The sequence below is a fragment of the Mastigoproctus giganteus genome, chromosome 4, assembly GCF_048544385.1.
Source record: "Mastigoproctus giganteus isolate SK-2022 chromosome 4, ASM4854438v1, whole genome shotgun sequence".
Classification (NCBI taxonomy): domain Eukaryota; kingdom Metazoa; phylum Arthropoda; class Arachnida; order Uropygi; family Thelyphonidae; genus Mastigoproctus; species Mastigoproctus giganteus.
In genome coordinates this window covers 192,263,723-192,287,899 of record NC_143578.1, presented here as the reverse complement: position 1 = coordinate 192,287,899, position 24,177 = coordinate 192,263,723, and the positions used below count along the sequence as shown (strand labels likewise).

Genomic DNA, 24,177 nt, shown 5'->3' with positions numbered 1-24,177 from the left:
GGGAAAGGAAAAATGAGAGTAGGTGTGTGTGTTATAGGCCTAATGAATCTGATGAGTATAATGAGCAATTGTGCAGATAAATAGAGTGGGCCAGTAAATTAGTGTCTTATAATGGGGGATTTTAATTTCCCAGAGATTGACTGGAATTTGTGGGTTGGTCATTCACACACTAGAAAGGCTTTTGTGGATTTATTGGATGATTGTTTTCTACAGCAGCAGCAGCATGTTCAGAGGGCAACTAGAGGGAGTAATTCTCTTGATCTGATTATCAGTAGTGATTCTTCATGCATCAAGAATCTGCAGATAAAGGAACCACTAAGTGGCAGTGATCACAGTGTGCTGAAGTGGGATTTACTCAATAACTACCATCAAGGGTAAAGGGAAGGGTTTTTGCTTTCGTAAAGGTGATTACGGTGGTCTGAGACAGTATTTAAATTCTATACGGTGGAACCAACAGCAAATTCAAAATGGGAAGCATTCAAAGAATTAATCTTGGAAGCCCACTAGGCTTTTTACACCAACAAAGAAATATTGTTCAAGATTTAGGTCTAAATGGATGTCAGATGAACAAATTAGACATGTGACAGAGAAGAAAAATGCATGGGATACATATAAATTAACATGTGACACAGAAGCCTATGATAAATATAAGCTGGTCTGTAACGAAGTCACAAAGGAGGTTAGGCAGGCAAAGGCAGTTTACAATAAATCTTTGGCAAAGGATGCAAAAAAAAAAAAAAAAAAAAAAAAAAACCAGCAAAGAATTCTTTACTTATGTAAACTCTAGAAGGAAGGGGATGAATCAGATTGGTCCACTTGATATCGATGGTTCAATTGTTAATGATCCTGCTCAGGTAGCTAACAAACTGAATGAATATTTTGCATCGACATTCACACACGAGGAGTTATTCAGGGAGGGGAATGTCAGAGGTGTATTCAACTCTGGCAGTAAGCTAGATAATCTTGTAATAACTGAGAGTAAAGTGGAGGAGAAATTGTTGAAGATAAACCCAAGAAGGGCACCTGGGGTGGATGGGATCTATCCTGTTATATTAAAGGGGGCAGCAAAGGAAGTAAGCAAACCCTTAGCCATAATTATGAGAGCTTCCTTGGACTCAGGGGAGGTACTCATGGACTGGAGATGTACAAATGTGACCCCAATCCACAAAGGAGGATCAAAGGGAGACACAGGTAATTACAGACCTGGTAGTTTAACTTCTATTCCAGGGAAATTAATGGAGGCACTGGTTAAAGAAGAATTGCAGGATCATCTAGACAAGACTTCAGTTATAGCTCGGACACAGCATGGGTTTGTTAAGGAGAAGTCTTGTCTGACTAATTTGATTGGATACTATGATGTAATCGCAAAGGAACTGGATGCAAAGAATAACTTTGATATCATATATTTGGATCTTAGAAAAGCTTTTGATACTGTTGCACATGGAAGGTTGCTACATAAATTGGAGCATTGTGGCATTGGAGGCAAATTGCTGCTATGGATAAAGGGATGGTTGAGTGGGAGAAGACAGAGAGTGGTAATCAATGGACACTGCTCTTTGTGGAATAATGTTATTAGTGGAGTCCCTCAGGGTTCAGTGTTGGGTGCATTGTTGTTTTCTGTATTTATAAATTATATTGATGATGGTACATTAGGCTTAATGTCCAAGTTTGCAGATGATATGAAAGTTGGCAGGGTTGTTAAGGACACTACTGACGCTATGCTGCTGCAACAGGATCTGGAAAGGTTGAGCAGATGAGCTGAGAGGTGGAAAATGAAGTTTAACATTGACAAATGTAAAGTACTACTTATGGGAAGCAGTAATCCCAGAGTAACGTATTAACTCTGTGGTACCACACTGACAGTGGTAGAGAATGAAAAGGACCTGGGGGTAATTGTGTAGGCAGATATGAAGTTTTCTGAGCAGTGCAGACGGTCAGCAAGAGTATTTCGTGATGTCTTGTCAATGATATACACGAATTTTTTTAGCAGGGATAAGGAGGTGATTATCCCCTTGTATAAGGCAATGGTCATGCACACCTTGAGTACTGTATATAGGTCTGGAGGCCTCATTTTAAGAAGGATGTAGAGCTGTTGGAACGAGTACAGAGAAGGGCAACAAGATTAGTGAACAGAACAAAGGGTTGCTCTTACGAAGAAAGGCTTAAGTTTTGCAAATTACAGTGTCTGGAGACTAGGCACCTGTGAGGTGATCTGATTGAGGTGTATAAAGCCTTGAATGGTTTGAGCATGCTCAATGCTGATGGGATTCTTCCTTCGTGCTCAGAATAATCACCTGAGAAGGCATAAATTCAAATTGAGGAAAGACGGTTGTAGGATAGATGTGCGGAAGTTTGCCTTTAGCCAGCGGGTGGTTGATTGCTGGAACAAACTTCTATCTGTCGTTGTATAAGTTGATAGCTTAAATAGATTCAAGGCAGAACTTGACAAACATTTGGAGCGAAATAAGGGTTGGTTTTTTTTTTTTTTTTTTTGGCTGATGCTATCTTTATTACAAGTCTGAAATAAATAATACACAGACAACATATTACCTTATTTTTTGCAAGCTTTCCCATGTTTTCTTTTACAACATTGTCAGCAGTAGTTAGCTTGTGAGAAATATCCATCTGAAGTTGTTCCTTTAATCCATCTAAGCACTTGGAAATATCTGTATGATGGAAAACATTATCAAGTCAGAATAAACAAAGAATTTTGATTAATATATTTTTTGAATTTTATAAAAAAAAAAAGGAAAGGTTTAAAATACATTATTTTTTTTATAGAAGAACTGCTATTTGTGTTTGATTGGAATAATAAAAAAATTAAATTAATCAAGAAGGATTATGAGTATTAAAACTATTTAAAATTAAATCCCACAGAGAAAAGTACACTTTTCTCCAGTGTTCATTATAGACTTGTTCCATGCTAAAAAATATATTGCAGAACTAAGAGTTTGGATGGTATCCAAATATCATCTTCAGTTGGTTCGTGAATGATGAGAGAGAAGGTGTTGTTAATATATTAAGATTTTTAGTTCCCACGGTGCAACTCAGACATGCATGTTGGCAATTCAATATTATTCAAGTTCAGTATTTGTGAAAAAGTCATTAAATATTTAACATTAGGGACTAAAATTTTTTTATTTTTTTGAACCATTCAATTGTTAATGCTACATAAATATGAATTTATAACTAGAATTTTTTAATAAATTTATAACTAGAAGGTAATTTGACTAGTGTTATGCAATATCCGAGTTTGGCAAAAACTTGACTGGGCATGTTGGCTGAGCTCAACTGCATGGTATTGCGTGCGTAAAGTGGCTTGATGATAATAGGCTAAATATGTTAGAGGTGCCACATTTAATTGTGTTACTTCCTATATAACAAATTATTCTTCTATTGGTAACTTGTATTCTTGTATTATTCTTGTATTGGTAACTGGTTTTGTTCTTGTAAGGGAGGTGGAGATTCTTCAATCTATTTTTTACTTTACATATGGTCTGCTGAATTAATCAATGAGGATATGTCCCTTTTGAGAAAGCATTAGATATTGTAATTCTGTTTATAAGTCATTGTAATTGTGGCAATATTTAATTGCATTGTAAACATGTATATATATATAAAATTGATTTTTCAACATTGTATGGATGATGTGGTTAAAAATGTAAAAATTTTCCTATATGTGCTTTTCTTTTTGCTGTAAATGCAAGTTTTTAATTGATAATCATACTTAAGGACTTTTAAGTTTAGGAAGGTTATACTATTATCATGTTCAAGTTCAAGTGAATAATCTTTCTATGATGAAATCAATTAAATTTGAGAAAAGGTTATCTGTAGTTTTTTTTTTTTTTTTTTATGTAAATCACAAACACGAGATGTGTTAAAACCTATAGGACTTAGTACCGTGCTTGAGTTGGAGGTTGAGAAGACAAAAGAAGAAATTTGTTGACATTGTATAAAATATAAAATGATAAATTTACTGTGCTCATCAAATTAACAGGATTGAGTCAAACAGAAATAAAAACATGCTATCTAGCTCTGTACTGCTTTCCAGAAGACATTGGAAATATTTTCATTAAGGAGCTTTTGCATCTTTACAAACATCCACTACTGAAGGAAAAAACGACAGTATAGTAGTAAATCAAGCAGTTGTTCTTGACATTTCTAAGGCTTTTTGATTGTGTTTGGCATAAAGGTCTTCTAAACAAGCTCCCATCTAACAGCCTGCCAAATGTTTTCTGCAACTGGATATCCAGTTTCCTCCTCTCTGACTGTTCACTGTGATTGATGGCATGTCTTCCAACTTCATCAATAATGCTAGACTAATTTTGAGAAAATACATATGAAGGAAGGTTGCTCGAGAAAACGGCAGTTGAATGAAAAAACGAGGAAGATGAAAAGTTGGTTCTGTGAGTTTGAAGTTGGACAGTAAATGGATGTTGGCTGGTGGCGGCACGTGTTTGGACTGTTTTGAAAGAGAGCGGGAATTATAGAAGCCAATTCAGCAGAGCAGTGCCCATGGAAGTATCTGTAGAGGAGGCACAGCAGAAACACTACGTCTATGAGACAGTGAGTGGAGAGACTCTGTTAGGGATGAGTCATTAATTAACCTAACTGCCCTCTTTTGAATGGAATCAAGAAGCCTGAGAGAGGTTTTGGGGGCACCACCCGAGATGTGGGATGGTGCCCCCAAAACAATATTCCATGGCAGGGCAGATTTGCGATTTATACAGAGTGAGCAGCTGTTTGGAGGAAAAGTAACGCTGAGAGAGAAAGAGAAAACCAAGTTTTTTAGATGCAGAAGAAGTAATATTTGTAATGTGTTTGTGCCAAGAGAGATTAGAAGTGAGGGTAATCCCCAAAAGAGATATATCATTCTGACTAGAAATCGGAGTGTCACTAAAGATAAGCATAGGAGCAGAAGAATCCTTTTTGCAAGATAAGACAAGACTGAGTTTTAGAAGTTTGAAATCAACTAAGTTGTCTTTGCCCACTGGAGAATTACCTGAAGATCGGCATTTAGGGAATTGGTAGCAGATTTTCGAGAAGTTGAAGCTGATTGAGCAGGACAAGGTTTCTCAAAATGGAAAGTGGAATGCAATGTGCTATCACCAGCAAAACTATGGATAGGATTTCCAGTCAATGGAAGAAGGTCATTAATATACAAGAGGAGGAAAAGAGAGGGGGGGGAAGAACTGAACCTTGGGGGACACTGGCATTAGTGAAGAAGTTAGAAGACAGAGAGCCATCTACCATCACCCTCAGTGAGCGATCAGAGAGAAAACTGGATAACCAATTACTAAAAACAGTTGGAGACCATAAGATGGAAGCTTGTTTAGAAGACCTTTATGCCAAACACGACTGAAAGCCTTTGAGATGTCAAGAGCAACTACTTGTGTTTCACCGAACCTTTCCATTGAATTAGGCCCTAAATGGGTAACATAAGTCAGAATATCACCAGTGGACGACACTGACGGAATCCATACTGGCGGTGGTTGATCAGACAGAAGATTTCTAGGTAGTTTAAGAGTGGGCGGTTAATTGATTTCTCCATTACTTTTAAGAGTAGAAGTAATTGCAATGGGACAATAATTGGATGGGAGGGATTTGTCACCCATTTTAGGAACTAGCTGGATATGAGCAAATTTCCAAGCAGAAGGAAAAATACCTTTGGAATAAGAAAGTGAAAAAAGGCGGTAAAAAGAATAGGAGTAAGTTCAGTTGCACCGGTTTTGAGAACAAGTGGAGCTTTCTTAGCATCAAGATTCATCAAAATCCTTCTGACATCCTTCTGATGGAAGACCACAGGAGGCATTGAATGGAGCATGTTGGGAATGGTGGGAGGTGTTCTACCAAGATCATTAATACATGAGTTGTAAGAAAAATGGGATGCTAGCAGGTCAGCTTTATCCTTGGCTTAAGTGACAAAAGAACCATCTGGTTTGGACATAGGTAGGAGCAGAGATGGGCAAATGTTGCAGCCAATAGCTTTGGCAAGAGACCAGAATGCTCGGCTGCCATTAGGGCAAGAAGCAAGTTTTCTACTCTTAGCCTGTTCAAACTGTAGTTTGGACTGATTAATAACTGCTTTACAATTGTTGCGAGCTTTGGTGTAGACAGAAAATGAAACTGAAGAATTAGAAACAAGTCAATTATGATATGCAACATTCTTCTTTTGAACAGCCTTAGCACATTTATTGGAAAACCAAAGTTTAGATAAGGGACGAGATTTTAAAGTGGAGTGTGGGATAAAGGATTCCATTCCTGCAAGAATAATTTCATTGACACGATCTGAGCAAACGTTGACATCAGATGTTTTGAAACAGTAATCCGACCAAGGAAAAGAAGTCTCACAGGTCATCCCATTTTGCATTCTTGCAATGCCAAACATCATGAGGTTGGGAATAGCCATGAGATAAAGGTTCCATTGGAGAAGAAACAACCACCAAGTTGTGTTCTGAAGTGCCTAAAGGATCTCTCACTTTGACCGTGTACTTAGAAAGAGGTTGTTTGTGAGAAAAAGACCAAGCATATTGGCTGTATGATTAGGATTGTCGGGTATTCTTGCAGGTAAATGAACAATCTGTGCAAGGTCATTAGTAATTGCAAAAGCCTCAGCATCTCGACCAGCTGGGTCGGTGTGACTAGAAAACGGAAGCCAGCTGGAGTTGTGAACATTAAAATCACCAAGGATAATTACCTCACTGTTAGGAAAGTTGGACTGGAGAAAGTCAAGTTGCAAAGAGAGGAGGTCAAAGAGCTCCAAGTGATTAGTGGAGTTGGAAGAACGGTAGAGACAACAGATGAATTTGACACAATGAGGAAGAGAGATTTTAAGCCAGAGAATATCAAAGAGAGGAGATTCCAAATTGCCAAGTCTCTGACAGGGAATATCAGAATGGACATATGCACAAGTACCTCCTTTGAGGCAAAAGGAATCATACAGCGAATAATTTGGGCATCTGAGATGAGCAGTAGTTGAATCAACTGATAACTGAGATTCTGTCAGAAAAAGTACATGGGGTTTGGCAGACTGCAAGTGGAAATGGACATTGTTGAGATTAGAATTGAGACCACGTATATTTGTGAAATGAATTAGGAAGTGCTTGGGGGGTTTAGATCTTTTCGCAGATAAGCTTGCTCTATTAGTTTGACAATTCATGGTGTATTCAAAAGTAAGAAAAAGTGGGTGGGAAATGCTGTATGAAGTAATGAAATTTTTGGATATGACATACACATGGTAAGAATATGCCCAGATCCTTGACATAACATGGCCTCGACAATGCTCCCCGTATACCCACTACTCGGACTCCCTCCAGTCACTATCTGGCAGAGTAGAAGTAGCAAGATTATACACTAGCTGATCCAGAAGCCTCCTAGAGAGTTACCAATACGTTCGGTCCGGTGTACTAACTAGCGGCCGGCCTGTGAACACCGTTTTAGAGCTGTACCCTCGAAATGAAAGGAATATTGCATCTCGCCACGATGTCCATCATAACCTCAAAAGTCATCAATCATACTGCATGATGGAAGAGATAGGGAATGTATGAATAACTTAATTGTGGAAGGCGGGTAGATAAGAATGGTTGGTTATTAGGAATTTTATGGCACATTAGCATCTAAGTACCATTCACTATACGATTTGTAGTAAGCACCGGTCATTGTGATCACGTTTGTGAATCGAATTTTAATTCTATTAAACAGCGATTCTAATTAGCGAAAATAGGAGGAATATTATCCACAGGCTATAAAAGTAAAGATATATTAAGCACAAATTTACCCTTTATTACGTTACCAATTAAAAAATTAAATGATATGTGAAAATCGGAATAATTAATACGTACTGTAATATGTACATACTAACTAGTTGACATTAATGTTCACTGACATTTGTGGGTGGGGGTTAAAATTTAAAACAGTAAAAAGATAAGCAATCAATAACAAAGAACACGGCACACACAAATTGCAAGTAACACATTACGCACAAGTGAGAACGGAGTAATAAGTTATGAAGCTTTAAAAATAGGAATGAAGAGAAGATTCTGAAAATTAATTTTTTTATATGATTGAAGATTCCATTAAACTGTAATCACATTTCTCCATAATAACCCACAGAATTCCAGCTGTCGGTATTATTGCAAATTCAATAAGATCGAGTTTACTATCCATTTATGATAGATTGCACTAACAGAAAAACACAATAAACAGGCAACTGCTAATTGTTTTATGGTTGTGACCTCCAGAAATCCGACCGAACCACGTGGTACGGTCGGAGACAATCATAGGGTAATCTCCAGTGCTGCGGTCTCCTGTCGCGATTAAACGGCATGTTGTCCCATTTAAGTGAAATAAACCCTGGATATTTTCTCGATTAGGTTCTGTTTTTTAAGATTTGTCCCAAATAACCGGTTAATCGGCTGATCTGATTAACCGGTGGCCCAAATAACCGGAATCCACTGTATATGTTATGGAAATATTTGAACAGAGTCGTTTGAACAGTGTTGGCTTTCTTTTTTTCATCAATCAATTTCCGATTACCAACAGCAATCTTCGCTAGGCCCTGGCAAAATAAATATCGCAGAGAACATCAAACCTTCTGTCTGAGGTTCTCTGCGATATGAAAGATTTCATCTAGTTCTTTTACCTTTGCGGTAACATTTTCATTTGGCTTATTTAAAAATTTTTTTTTGCATTTAAAAATTAGAATTTTTAAATGCAAGTCTGTATGACAAATAAGTAACACATCTGCTTCTGATGGTTGATGAAAAAAATATCGCATTATTTGGAAATTTGCATTGTGTAAAGTGAAAAGTGGTATAATTTTTTCAAATAGTGGTGACTGAAAAACGTGTTAATCAAACTTGCATTATGCGAGGCCTGGCTGTACAACATAAAGAAAGAATTGTCACCAACAAGCTGCCAAGAGAAGATGTGATAGAAACCACACTCAAATCAGATGGAACCTCAATCGTGTATTGGGCAGAGTCTGTTAATAACATATCAAACATTATTATCCAGACGGAGACTGGGGATTATTCCCATACACAGAATGACACAATCAATGAGATTCAGAACTGGCCCAAGGTCTATCAGTGCCCTGTGCGAGATTTTTTGGTGCACCCTCTCCAACTTCCTATTAAGTTTATGCATTATATTTTTACCATTAAATGAAAAATACTTACCTCTTCATTTTAAAAAAGAAACAATGTATGAAACGCCCCCTGAAGGACAGAATCAAATATATTATTTAGGAAATAAATAAATCATATCAACGAATAAAACATAGTATAATTATTTAATATAACCCAACAAATTCTTTATAATTCTGTATAAAAATCAATAGGTAACTAGTAAATACTGATAGATTCAAAAATAGAATGGTATAAGTAACTATCTACTAAATGAGTTTTAAAATGACTCAAAAATAGGAACACATATTTAGTATTAAGAAAAATTGACTTTCCTCACCAAAAATTTAGGGTGCCCCATGCAGCCACACCGTGTGATCGCCCCTGATGAGGATACATACTATGGCAATGCTAACATAGGTCCTCTATTTACAATAGAAGAATTACAAGCAGCTTTAATTAAAACCAAAAACAATAAATACCCTGGATTTGACCTTCTAAAAGTGGAAATAATTAAAAAATTGGCTGAAATTGCACCTGATAAATTAATAGCTCAGTATAATCACTGCACGACTGAGAAGCAAAATTCTGTAAAATTTGGAAAACAGCTGTGCTCAGACTCATACTAAAGAATCGTGAGAAACCCCTTACAGATCCAAAATCATACACACTGGTATTCAAAGAAAGTGCATCACCCCTTAAAATTGTAATTGTCGTCCAAATGATATACGTATATGGCAATATTTCTTACAGATTGTATCAGATAGGAGTGACATGTGTAGGTGATGATGTAATATTGCATCAGCTGTTACTTTCAGCTATATAAGCACGCTCTGCAAGAGTCACAGTCATTCCTTGCTTGTGTCAGAATGGCGAGTTACGTGCAGTTGATGCCACGAAGAAAGAGTGCTATTGTTGCATTATGTGAGGAAGGATGTTCTTCCCATCATACTGCTTACAGAGTGTCTTGTAATCAGTTGACAGTGAATCGATTTCTTTCCAAACTCAAGAATACTGGTTCTGCTGAAAGGAAAAAGGAACCAGATGCAAACGAGTCTCTATGCAAACCAGACCGGGTTTTAAAGTTCTTATGCCTTAAAAACCGTAAAGCTTCTTTGTCTGAGTTGAAAAGAGAATTGGAAGAACATACAGGAGTGGTAGAAAGTGCAGTAACAGGCAGGAGACACCTCTTCAAAAATGGACTTGTAGCCTGTCGTCCTAAGAAGAAGCCCCTCCTCACACAAAAAACAAAAAAGGCTCATTAATTTGGTGTAAGGGGCATGTCAAATGGACCCCCAAACAGTGGAAATCAGTTATTTTCTCGGATGAGAAGAAATTCAACCTGCATGACTCTGATGGAAGACAAACAATTCGCCGTAGACGTGGTAAAGAATACCATCCAGACTGTATGGTGTCTACAGCGAAATTGCCTACCAGCCAGATGATATGGGGGTGCATTTCGTATTGCGGAATAGGTCACCTGCAGTTTATAAAAGGTTCCGTAAATGCCAATGGATACCTGGCTATATTGGAAGGCAAATTGCTGCCAACCATTAGAAACCATTTCAACCTGCCAAGTAACTGCATCTTTCAGGACGACTCTGCTCCTTATCATTGAGTGAAAAGTGTAAGTAGACACTTCTCTAGTTATTTTAGCTTTATTTCTGCATTAGAGGTTCAACAGTAATGTGTTTACATTTGTTACAGGTGAAAAAATAGTTGGAAGAACGGTGGTCCATTACAACTCTTAGCTGGCCAGGAAACAGCCCGGACCTGAATCCTGTAGAGAACTGTTGGCATCGTGTGGAATCCGCAGTTGCCAGAAAGAAACCAAGGACCCTTCGTGAACTTCAGGAAGCCATAATTCATGTTTTGAACCATGAAGTATCAGTTCGTTACCTTCAGAAATTGATCTTGTTAATGCCTTGACAGTGTGCTGCTGTCATCAGGGCCAGAGGCTGTATAACCAAATATTAGTTTGCACCTGGTGACCTTTCCACTTTGTTTTCCATTTAAATGATAAAGTGAAGCAAATTGAGGGCTCCTAATAACATTTCAGCCATAATTGTCGTGTTTACCATAACTGTTGTATAAAGTTGCAAATACTCATTTTGGAATATTTTAAGAGCACCTGACTAACATCACAAATAGAAATATAAACAAAAGATATTTATTAATAGTTAAGGCCCAGGAAGGACTGGCTATGTCTGGGGACTAAACCTGACACCTCTTCCAGCATTTAAACAGTTGCTTGGGGTGTTGCACCAATTTTGCTCTGCTAAGATGGGTGTTGGGTGTGGAAAACGAAGGGAGAAAAGTGGGTGTTGGCATCATAGACATTATGGCAAAAGAAGATATAGAAAACCCAGTCCCCACCCGGCAAACACCCACTTTTCTCCCTTCGTTTTCCACACCCAACACCCATCTTAGCAGAGCAAAATTGGTGAAACATCCCCAGCAACTGTTTAAATGCTGGAAGAGGCATCAAGGTTTACTCCCCAGACATAGCCAGTCCTCCCTGGGCCTTAACTATTAATAAATATCTTTTGTTTATATTTCTATTTGTGATGCTAGTCATTAATGTAATGTAACATCGCGAAAAAAAGGGTTAGAAATGTGAAATTCCTAGGTGATGCCCTTTCTTCGAACACCAGTGTAGACCTATAGCTCTCCTCCCATTAATGGGGAAAATATATAAAAGATTGATCTATAATAAAATATCAGCACACTGAAGCAGGATATCACTCAAGTAATCAATATGGCATTACCCCACTTGCCTTAATCCATATGTCCTAATAGCTTAAGCTCTATTTCCCACTTGCTCTAATCACATTTCTATTGTGTGTATGTAACCATATCATTTTTTCGTACAAATAAACATATAAAAATGGAATTCGAAAACAGTGAAAAAAAATAAACAAATATAACATCAAAATAATAAAAAAATTTTATTTATTCGAATAATGTTTAAAATACAAATACAATTTATTAAAGTTTAAATCATACAGTGGAAGAAAGTACCCAACTGCTTACACAAAAGTGTGAAATTGACGTCCTTTTTTTGTCTATCTGATACTAGTTTCTTATTAATGCCTTTGCATTTACAGTTTTTAGAGGTGGAAGATTTCCAACATTTATTAATCCTAGTATTCTCTTAAAGTTAGCCAGTTGTTTTTTTTAAATGGGTAATCCTCTTCCATATATTAACATGATGGTGCCCCACAGTTTATTTAAGGTAAAATACCATCCTTCCCCATGATTTATTGACCAAGGGCTAAAATTAGCATGATGATCATGATGATTGCACAATGACGGCAGAAAGTGAGCAGTGGGCCCATTCCAATTTTTTCGAAATATTTTATAAACTCTTCACAGTTTTCACACGAAGGATGTTCTGGAGGTGGACATTCTCAAATGATTCCTTCCCAAGATTCCTCAAAAGAAACAAATGCCAATCCCACCATTGACTTCACTAACTTTCTGACAATTTTTTCCTCGATGTATGCCAATCATAATCCTAAATGTACTTTCCGCTAAATTGCTGCTTGTTTGTTATTTGGATCATTTTAGTTTTCCTTAAATCTAAATTAATTATTTAAGTTAAAGTATTTTATTTTAAATTACATTACACAACATTACATCCCCCCCCACCAGTGTGAGAAAGATAATGGATTTAGTAATATGAGCTTATGTAACATCAGCCAAAAAAAAAAAAAAAAAACAATTTCACACATCCATTCCCTCTAAAAGTTTGTCCAGTTCCTCCTTGAATTACTACCCACTGGCTAAAGGCAAATTACCACACATGTACAGTGGTACCGTGGTACCTTGGATAGCGAGTAACTTGATCTACGAGTTTTTGCAAGATGAGCAAAAATTTTTAATAAATTTTAACTTGATAAACGAGCGCGGTCTTGCAATACGAGTACAGTCAGTCCTTGTATAACACGTGTTTACACTACACGAATTCGATCATACACGATTTATAAATACGTGAACGATAGCTTATATAACACGAACCGAATTCACTTATGCACAATTCGCCTTTGTGTTTACAAGAAATGGCAGTCGAATGCAGAATCACCCCCAACCGAACGCAACACGACAGGAATGAAGTGAAGATTCTGAAAATGTATTTTTTTTAAATGTTTTTTTATATCAGTGAAGAGGAAACACATTTCACCACAATAACGTAAAAACCAACACAATTTCAGCTATCAGTATAATCGCAAATGCAATTAGATCGAGTTTACTACCAGTTTATAACAGATTCCCCTACCAGGAACGTAACTGGCTTTAGTAAAATGTGAGATGTTAATAGTGTATCTCTGCCTTTACGGTGTTGTTTATTCAATTGCTACATGCACGCAGCTTTGTTTATGTGTATCAAGCGTGCCGCCTCATTTTGTAATAGTGCGAGCGATGAATCTGTTTAACGACAATGCAATTGTCATATTTCCGCGAAATCCTCAAGAGGAGGCAAGTGTCATTGGAGAGGTTCCTTGTTAAAGTCGCACAAAAAGAAAGAGTCAAGAGATAGCAGTGATTCCGTTAGTGACAGTGAAAGTCGTCCTACCACAAATCTGATTGCTTTATGTATATTAAATTTAAATATTAAAAATATGAAAAGGTATGTATGTATTTTGTATTAATCATTTTTACAGTATATGAATATTTTTGAGTTTTGGAACAAATCATCTGGGTTTCCATGATTTCTTATGGGAAAATTCGCTTTGATATACGAGTGCTTTGGATTATGAGCACGTAATCCCAAGAACGAATTATGCTCGCAAACAAAGGTACCACTGTATTCTAGAACTGTCTTTCCCCAATTTGAATTTATGCCCCCTCGGGTTTGCAATTTGAGCAAGCGGAAGAATCCCATCAGAATTGAACCTGCACAACATTTAAGGCCTTATACACCTCAATTAGATCACCTCGTAGGTGTCTAGTCTCCAGCCGTTGCAATTTGAAGAACTTAAGCCATTCTTGGTAAGAGGACCCCCCCTTCTTTCCTCTTACCAATCTTGTTGCCCTTCTCTGTACTTGCTCAGCAACTCTACATTCTTCCTAAAATGAGGAAGAATGTAGAGTTGACAAACAGATAATCAACTTTTCTCTACATGTATGGAAAAAAAAAAAACAAAAAAATAATATAACAGAAAAAAAAAATAATAATAATATAATATAAAATTTAAAATAACTAAATGCACATGGCATAATACATTAAGAGTTTAATATCTATATAATATCGGTGTGTAGATACACCACAGACAACTCTTAAGAAACTACAAAACAAAGTAGTTGTTGTAGGCATCATTTGCTCTTAACCTCGAATAAGTAACGCTTCACTAATAGAGAAGACTATTGTTACTTATTCTCAGTGACTACCACCACCCATGGGTGGTGGTACTCACTGAGAATATGATCGACTCCATCAAATGAAACGATTTCGTTAAATATGCCAAAAATGCATCTAAATGCATCTCGTAAAAGAACGTTATAGTGATTTGTGACAGCATTATAGTTAGATACAGGTTATAATATAAGCACAGCGTTATAGCGAATCAGCATAAAGCAAACCGCGTTATAACGAGGGCCGGCTGTATTACGTAAGTCAGGGAGTTCCTGTACTCAACTGTGAACAGAATTTTTCATATTTCAATCAGGATTATCCGATATCCGGATTAACTATAACCGGATTAGCGAGGGTTTACTGTACTATGGTCAAATTTTATTGTTGAGAATGTAACCCCTATTTTTTAACATTATGTATATGGGAAAATATTTCCCTTTATGAATGCTTGTTAGGAACAAATTAACTCATCAAGGCAGTAACAATCCTGCAACAATCATTAACTACCTGTAACAACCATTAAGTACTTTAAAAATAATTACATATTACATTCTAATATCACATTTTCAGGCTTAATTTTAAATATCTGATTAGCCCAGTGGTTAAGATGCTGAACCATATAGTTTGTAGACCTCAGTTCAAACTGCATAAGTAAGATTTTTGTTTTTATGAAAAAAAAAAAAAAAACACGTGGCGCCATCCAGCAGCAAAATTTAAAGTAAAAAAATAACAAATAACAGTCCGGCCTGCGTAAAGAATCATTGAAACCAGCCATAAAAAAAAAAAAAAAAAAAAATCACAGAGCAGTCACATGGGAGACCTGTGGCACTGCCTTGTAGAGGAGGCCGCAATTAAAATCTATTCAAATCATCGCTGCCCCTACTTTTTTTTAGAGCCGGTTGTTAAAAATTTACCAGCATCTCTGGATGTGACTCACAAACAGTTAACTTCAGGAAGAAAAGTGTAACTGCTCTTAATAGGGAGGTTTTTTTTTAGTTAATATACTTGACTATAGCCAATCATTTACAATATGGTTGGCTATACTCAGTCTTCTGCATTGAGAATTATTAAAAAAAATTCAAGACCAGAAATGTTAAAAGGAATTTTGAAACAGAGCCGAAGTGGAGTAATACTACAGCCCAAGAGAAACTTTTAAAATGTCTAAGCCATGATTATAATTCAAGGTCCAGAGTCCTAAAAATCATTTGATATGGAAGGAACATACTGGTGTAAAGAGAGGGAAATGAAAGAAATGTCCAATAAGTACTTGTCACATGAGCAGTCTGAAAGCATAGTGACTTTGTAAAAACTCTTATCAAATCATGAAGGGAAAACACACCTAACGTGGGCTAAAGAACATAGTAATTAGCAATCTTGCACGGGAATCTATGTTTTGTAATGTTTTGTATTAGATGGGAACCACTACATGTAGTGCACACCCAGTGCAACTTACAATCCTGACAGCATTGAATCAACAATGTTTCCACTGAGTTGGATGATTTCTGTATGTTGCTTGTTATGTATTCCTAAACAGTAATATATAACAAGGCAAGGGAGTGGACAGAATATGCTTTGTATAAATGATACTGTTAATGATGGCTACTATAAAATTTTAAAGGAAACTGCCTGTTATCAGAGACCATTTTCAGGAAACAGAAAACTGTCTTCCATCACTGACTCTGACTCTTTCAACATCACAGGCACTGTAAGTACAACATTACAAAACCATTTTGTGCAGTTCCCAATTAGTTAAAGATTAATTTGCATGAAATACTGTATTTTTTTTTTAATCTTCAGATGATGAATCTCATGTGAGACTCCCACCCCTGATGGTTATAATTGTCGGTTAATAGTACAGATTTTAACTCTACAGAAAACTGCTGGCACGATGTGAGATAGAAAATTTCTGAAAAGAAGTTATCAAACAAGAAAACACTGCAAGAAACCAGTACTTGTCTATTACCATTAACTAGATAACAATTACATTAATAATCTGATGCACTCCACAAAACGTATGGCACAGTGATAATGCTTGGGGTGGACTAAGCTTTCATAAAATTTCGCAGTCATATATCATAACCTTATTTTACTAGCAGTTAGTGTTAATTTGGACATTGTTCCACCTCCCCCCAAATTTAATGTTAACACTGAATGTTAGCCATGATGGGAAAGTCTTTGTGTAATCTGCAGTGTTAAGTATAAGTCTGAGTCATTTTTGTCTTAATACTATTTCATGTTATTTATGACAACAAATAGCAATAAAATTTGAATCTCTTTGGATAGTTCCTGCAATGGTATTAAAGCAATTTCAAAATAAATTCACTTGAATTAGAACAAAAATCAAATGTTATCATATTTAATAAAGATTAACTATACTTACATGGTAAAACATTGCCTTTAATTTCACTCTTCATGGATTTTTCTATTTTGTTACCAATATTTGATATAACAGCCTGTGATAACGAAGCACACTGACTGTCTAACCAATGCTGATTATCTTCATCCTTTTTGGCTAAAACAGATTCTATTTTACTAGCTGCACACCCAGTAAAAGAAAATACCAGAGTTTTTTTTTTAATATCATACCCAATAAATGTACAAAATAATAATGCAAGATGTAAAATTTATAATTTCACCTTATTATATAGTTGATTCTTACTCTCCCCTCAAACTATGGGGCATATTAGATTTATAAAAGAGTTTTCATGAACACAGAACTAAAAGCACCTTTTTGAGTTACACCTTGATGTTTTGCTGTTTCGCTAATACCAGTTTCTGTTAAGTAACACAGCACATATAGGCTCAGGAAAGTCCTCAGTTCATTTGTGAAAGTACATTCCAGCAATCGTTTGAAATAATAACAATGGCATGCTCTTAATATTCTGAACTGTGCATGGTAACCATCCATCTTTTGCCCACACATACCATACATGATTAAAAGACAAATGAGCAAATACTGAGTTTCTTGAAAACATTCATTTTTATTGGAGGAGATGCCACTTACTATGTGTACTAGGCATTGGGACCTCTAAATTAAGGAACGTTACCAAGGAACTGCTTATACAAAAATTTCTCCCAGCACCAAATTGGTGGCAACAGATGGTCTCCCTGCTCTTCCAACATAAATCCATTATATCTGCGGCAACACAGAACGCACTTGGTTTTTTTTAGAGTGAAATGCTGATATCAGCAAATCTGTTATTCTGCTTAAAAATGAATGTCATATCCCACAGCAACTGCAGCATTTGCAAAGAAATGAATTTTTCATAGGAAAAGATAAGAATTGCTATATATAAAAAATTAAAGACTGAAGTGTTTTTATTTGAATTTACTTTCTTTTAACTTAGTAAAAAGGCAATTTCAGACCCAAAAATACAACAGGAGAAAAACACTGACTCATGTGGTATATATTGTCTCTTCTCTTACAAAGAGTGGCTATACAGTTAAATCCTATTATGAATGCCATTTTAAAACAAATTTCATTAAAATGAAAATAATTCTAGTTGACTTGCTTTATTATTAGTATTTTGTGAGTTACTTTAATGAAACAGTTCTAATGAAAATTTTAGTAGTACAATAATTATTTTAAAATCACTTATACACAAAATGGATTAATTTACATTAATCCATTAAAGGAAAAAAAAAAAAAAAAAACACAGAAACAAAAATAAAGGACTATTCAAAAGAAACTTCTCAAATTTGGTATCCTAACTTTCTATGTTTATGTAGAATACTATACTAGAAGAAAATTAGTACAGACCCCAAACTTGTGATTAAAGTATCAATTACAACATTTCAACATGACTTCCAGCAATAATTGGCAGAATTTCAATGGTAATCAATCTCTTGATAGATGGACTATAACATGGTTGGTATAACTGTGCTGATCACTGCAGTGGTCTTCTTCTTCAAGTCATTTAATCAGCTGGCAATGAGGGCTTATACCTCTGGTCATTAACGTAACCTCACAAAAAGCAGTTCGATGGTGAGTGAGCTAGCCATAAAATTGGACCTGTGTGCCCTTCCCACTGATTTGGAAAGTGGAGATCCAAATAGATCGTGACTGTTGTCACGATCATCCAAAGCAATTTACTGGTTCAGATATGGAACCATTGTCAGGATATTGTCAGGAATGCTTTGTAAAAAGGACAGATAGAAAGGAGCAAGAAATGATGCTGGGGTAAAAGTTGATGTTGTACACATTGGTACTAATGATATTATGAGCAGATCTGAGGATTTACTCAACAAGTACAGGGAAATGTTTAGAAAAAAGAATATGCTCTTAATTAAGAAGCTCTTAATTAAGAAGCACATAAAATCAAATTCGGAATGAAATTGAAAGTGTATGCAATTCTGCCTATACACGGCAGGAGGGAATACACGATCAGCACTGGCCGCAAGTATGTTCAACCGGTTCTGTTGAACAGAGCCCCATGCTCGAATGGTCTAAATAATAATATTATCCGTGTATTTTCCGCATTTCTATCAACAAGCCTACCGCCTCATAACGTCTAGTTACCCACGTTATCGTCACTCCAAGAGCTGTCAAATTTGAAAAAAAAAAAAAAAAAAAAAAACACCATTACAAAAATACCCTATATAAGTTTTGCACAGAATCCCAGGGCCCCACAAGTAATTCTTGAACATGGTCCCACAAATATTGGGTCCAGCGCTGTACATGATAAGAGCCTCGTCTATTAATTCAGCTCTGGAGAGGCTGTGCAAGGTTCATGGGTAGAATTTTTCTCTGCATAGTGTGTGTTTGTTAACAGGAGAGAGAGAGTGTTTTCACAAGAACTGGTCACACTTAAATAGGAGTACATGAATAGTTGCTGATGCTATTGAAGAGGTGTTAGGTGGGTCAGAAAAACTCGTAATTTGAGGAGATATACAGACTAATAGTTTAACAGAGCGCGGAAAGTAAGGTGTTGGGGATTGGGACTTCAAAGCCTTTCTGTATCCTCACAGAACAAGCAAATACACGGTTAATAACAGTATAAGTAGTTCCATGTTAAGGTTACTAAGAGTATAAACAGTTGCAGGTATACTTGCGTGAACACCAATGTTAGGCACATAGTAAATAAATTATGAATTTGATGAACTGGTTAAGTCATAAAGTGCAGACATTGAAGAGATATTGGAGACATAGTCTCTGATTTCCCTACAGTGACCATGATGGTACATAAAGGATGCAGAATTTGAATATGTGGAGTAGTGTGTACAGCTTTCCTTATGCTCTTAATTAAGAAGCACATAAAATCAAATGCAGTGCAATGTTGAGTCAGCTTCATACAATATAAGTACTAGGAAACCAAAAATGGGATTGTGTCTCATAGGCTTAATGGCTGTGATGAGTACAATGCACAACCGCACAGACAGAGATAGAGAATGAGCCACTAAATCAGGCTGTCTTATAATGCAGGATTTTAACTTTATAGATATTGAATAGAACTTGTGGGTTTCACTCACATAGAAGCACAGCTTTTGTGAATTTATTAGATGAATCTTTTCTACACTAGCATGTGAGAGAAGCAATGAGTGAATGCAATACGCTTGATCTGATTATTAGCAGCACCCTTTCATGCATTTGCATTAAGTATCTGTAGATAATAGGTGGCAGTGAAGGCACCTCAGTGATCAATAATGTATTGATGTGGGATTTACTTAAAGATGTAACTACTCTCAGGGGCAAGGGAAAAGTTGCTGTTTCTCAAAAAGTGACTACACTGGTCTCAGACAGTTTTAAAAAATTTATTCGGTGGAATCGAAGGATGATGATGATGATGATGTTACCAATAGCAAATTCTAAATGGGAAGCATTCAGGGAAGTAATCATAGAAGCTATTAGGATCTTTATATTAACTAAGAGATACTGTTCAAGGTTCAGACCTAAAAAAAAAAAAAAAAAAATTGTGCGTGTGCCAAGCACACACATAGCAGAAGTTGACTGAAACTTCTTTAGAATCTTTCGAAATGTTTATTATTTCAATGTTACAGTGGTTTAATATTTTACAATTGTTTTAAAATTTTATTACAAAGTTTTTACAGATCTCTCCTTTGTACTCAATGGAGGTGGTTTCGGTGATTACATTGTACATATACATGCTCTATACGCCTTACAACACACTATTAGTCTTAGGTATGTTGAATTATAAATTTTTCCATTGAAATTTTTTAAGAAATATGGTAGAGAATGATGAAAGAAATATTTCAGTTTTTAATAAATTTTTAAAATCAGACTGCTAGAAGCAGAGAGATAGTGATTTAAAACATAAACGCGACACACATGCAAGTCATGTGTCGCTTCTATGTACAGTGCCGTGTTTCTTGTGCCTGGTACAGTGTGCAATGTGGTACAATGGTGGGGCAATGAATCATTTCTGTTGCACTTTCATGCCGATTTTTTTCAATCCACGGATGCAGGTTACTCCCATGTGAAATACTGCCTGAGGTGCACCTAAAGAAGTTTCACTTCAATAACTAAACTAGTCTGCAATAAAGTGACAAAGGAGATTACACAAGCTAATTCAGATTACAAGAAGTCTCTGGCAAAGAAAGACAGCAAAGACTTCTTTACTTATGTAAACACTAGTAAACAGGAAATGGATCACACTAGTCTACTAGTGTAGGAACTGTTTAATTGTTGATGCTCCTGCTGACAAACTGAAGAGATATTTTACATCCACATTACATCTACGCATGAGGAATTCTTTAGGAAAGGAGATGCCAGAAGTTTATCAAACTATAACAGGGAGCTAAATGATTTTGCGATAACCGAGAGGAATGTGGAAGAGAAATTACTGAAGTTAAAGTAAAAAGGACACCTCGGGTGGTTAGCATCTATTCAATTATAGTAAGGGAAGCATCAGAGGTAATAAGCAAAACTTTAATGATAACTATGAGAGCATCCTTGGATTCAAGAGGTTCCTATGGACTGGAGATTTGCAAATGTATCCCCAATTCACAGGGGGGGGGGGGTGCAAAGGATAACATGAATAATTACAGAGCTGTTGGCTTGACTTCTGTTCCATGGAAAATAATGGAATCTCAGTTTAACAAAGCAATGCAGGACAATTTAGACAGGAATGCAATTACAAAGCAGTCGTTCTATGGACTAAAAGAAAATATACTCTCAAAACTACAAATTCTCTACAAATGTATTTATCTTGTAGCTGTTAGTTTTCAAGCACATCAGCAACTTTGGCCATATTGTGATATTGTTGCTATGCCTGTACAAATCTGTTCACAGGATAAAAATCTTATTAGAACAGCCTGGAATCACCTTTTTTTTCCCCCTCCGTTAGTTGTTGGCACATCGTGGCCATAATGCATAAGTTTTTTTGCATTTTTACTCTGATCCAAGCCCGAAGTGGGATTCGAACCCGCAACCTTTGGGTTTCCAGGCAGGCACTCTACCCACCTAGCTGGCCAGGTCAGCCTGGAATCAGCTAATTACAGCCCCATCTGAAAAGGCCTTTAGTAATTCTTACAGTCACAATGGGACTCAAATGAGCTCTCTCCAAATGAGCAACATACATTCAGAAAGTTAAGTACATATTTTTGTTTTCCAGAATGAATGTATATCTGTTTAGGGAGAATTCACACATTGTGATGCAATTTTTTTTTTTTTTTTTTTTTTTTAACTTTTTGATTATGCCATTTTAATCCCCCACTGCTACAATCCGTAAAATTTTTAGTGTGCTTCCCATTATTACATTACAGGATATCCGAATCTGTAACATTATTTAGTATGAAAACAGTGGTAATGTAACATTTCTGCATCTGTCTTTAATGCATTATACAGTTTATCTTGCCTTTCCTCTTTTTTCATGTAATTTGTGACTAATTCCTTATATTATTTGTCTATTCTACTCACTTCAGCATTACCATCAGCCTTTCTTCACCAACATCATCTCCTCTGTTCAGTAAGAGCCACTCATGGACTCAGTTGGACAAGTCCTTTTAAGGACTTGTCCAACTGAGTCCACGAGTGGCTCTTACTCAGATATTATAATTTAACCTTTTCTAAAATTATACTCCCAGTCCAATGTACTGGCACAATTATTGTACTACCATCTATATACAGGGTCATTGAAAAAGGTGTCTGTGATTTCCCTTTTAATTATCTTCGGAAATATTTGATCGATTGCTGTGATTGTAGCAGCAAACAGTGCAGTAACTCACTAAGTTTTATTTGACACTTTAACAATGACCTTGGCTGTGCCGCGAGTGTGCGCAAAATGATTCCTATGCACACCACCTCAGTTAGTGTCAGTAAGATGGCGACCATGCAACAGAAAGCACAATGTGCGTCGTGGTACGCTGAATTTAAATCTGTCATAACAGTGCAACATCAATACTGCCGTACTTATAGAGAAGATGATCCAACACACGAGACTATAATATGTTGGTATAATCAGTTTAAGGAAACTGGCAGTATAGACATTAAGAAATCTCCAGGCCGACCACCAACGCTTGAAGAGAATGTGGAGTGCTTGAGACAGTCTAGCTTATGTAGTCCGAAGATATCCATTGCTTGTTGCAGCCTGGAGCTTGGCATTCCAAAGACCACCATTCAGAATGTGCTTCATAAATGACTGAGACTGCACATGCATACAAGATTCAACTCACACATGAAATAAAACCTGAAGACCATCCCAGACGTACTGAATTTGATAGAGCCATCTAAAATGAGATTGACAATGATGAAAGTTATTTAAAATGCATTTTGTTTAGTGACAAGCAACCGTTCACATAAATGGGTGTGTTAATCAACACAATTGTAGAATTTGGGGGTCACAGCAACCAAATGAAGTTCACCAGTATGTACGTGATACTCCTAAAATAAACGTGTGGTGTGCACTAATGCACAATCACTTTCTAGGCCCATTTATGTTTGCTGAAAATGACAATAACTGGCAACATTTATTTGGATATGCTTCAGCTTTGTTTTCCCTCAACAGACATAGAAAGAGAGAAAGGAATTTGTGATTTTTCAGCAAGATGGCACACTGCCTCATTTCAGCCATAATGTACAGAATGCCTAAATGACAGGTGAGCTGATTGTTGGATTAATAGAGGTGGACCTGTGCCTTGGCCACAAAGAAGTCCTAACCGGACACCATTAGACTTTTTCTTGTGGGGCTACCTAAAGTACATCGTCTACACAGCAAAGATTTGCAATTTGCACCATTTAAGAGAGGGGATCACATTGGCAATAGCAACTGTTATTAGCATTAGCATTAGTAGAGGCATATGATGCAAGAGAGCAAGCTTATGCAGCATCAGCCAAAAAAAAAAGAAAAAAAACACCCACTTCCACTTCACCCCTCTGTTCGTTCAAAATACCTGTCCAGCTGAGCCTTAAACTTATTTAGGCTATCAACTTCCACGACAAGGGATGGAAGTCTGTTCCACCAACAAACTACCCGCTGGCTAAAGCAAATTTCCGCACGTCTATCCTACATCTGTCTTTCTTCAATTTGAATTTATGCCCTCTCAGGTGATTATTCTGAGCAAGAGGAATAATCCCATCAGCACTGAGCATGCTCATTCAATCATCTCACAGGTGCCTAATCTCCAGACACTGTAATCTGCAAAACTTTAGCCTTTCTTCGTAAGAGCAATCCTTTGTTCCTTTTACTAATCTTGTTGCCCTTCTCTGTACTCGTTCCAAATGCTCTACATCCTTCTTAA

General features: G+C 36.5%; 1 protein-coding gene across 1 annotated transcript in view; it reads right to left on the bottom strand.

Annotated features, from left to right (window-relative positions):
• Positions 1-24,177, bottom strand: part of Ge-1 (Enhancer of mRNA-decapping protein 4 homolog Ge-1) — a 527,075-nt gene that overhangs the window by 138,232 nt on the left and 364,666 nt on the right. The window contains exons 20-21 of the mRNA XM_090372439.1: positions 16,862-17,017; positions 2,551-2,666 (exon numbers count right to left, since the gene is read on the bottom strand). Of these exons, the coding sequence (XP_090228565.1) occupies positions 2,551-2,666; positions 16,862-17,017 (272 nt within the window). The remainder of the gene's footprint in view (positions 1-2,550; positions 2,667-16,861; positions 17,018-24,177) is intronic.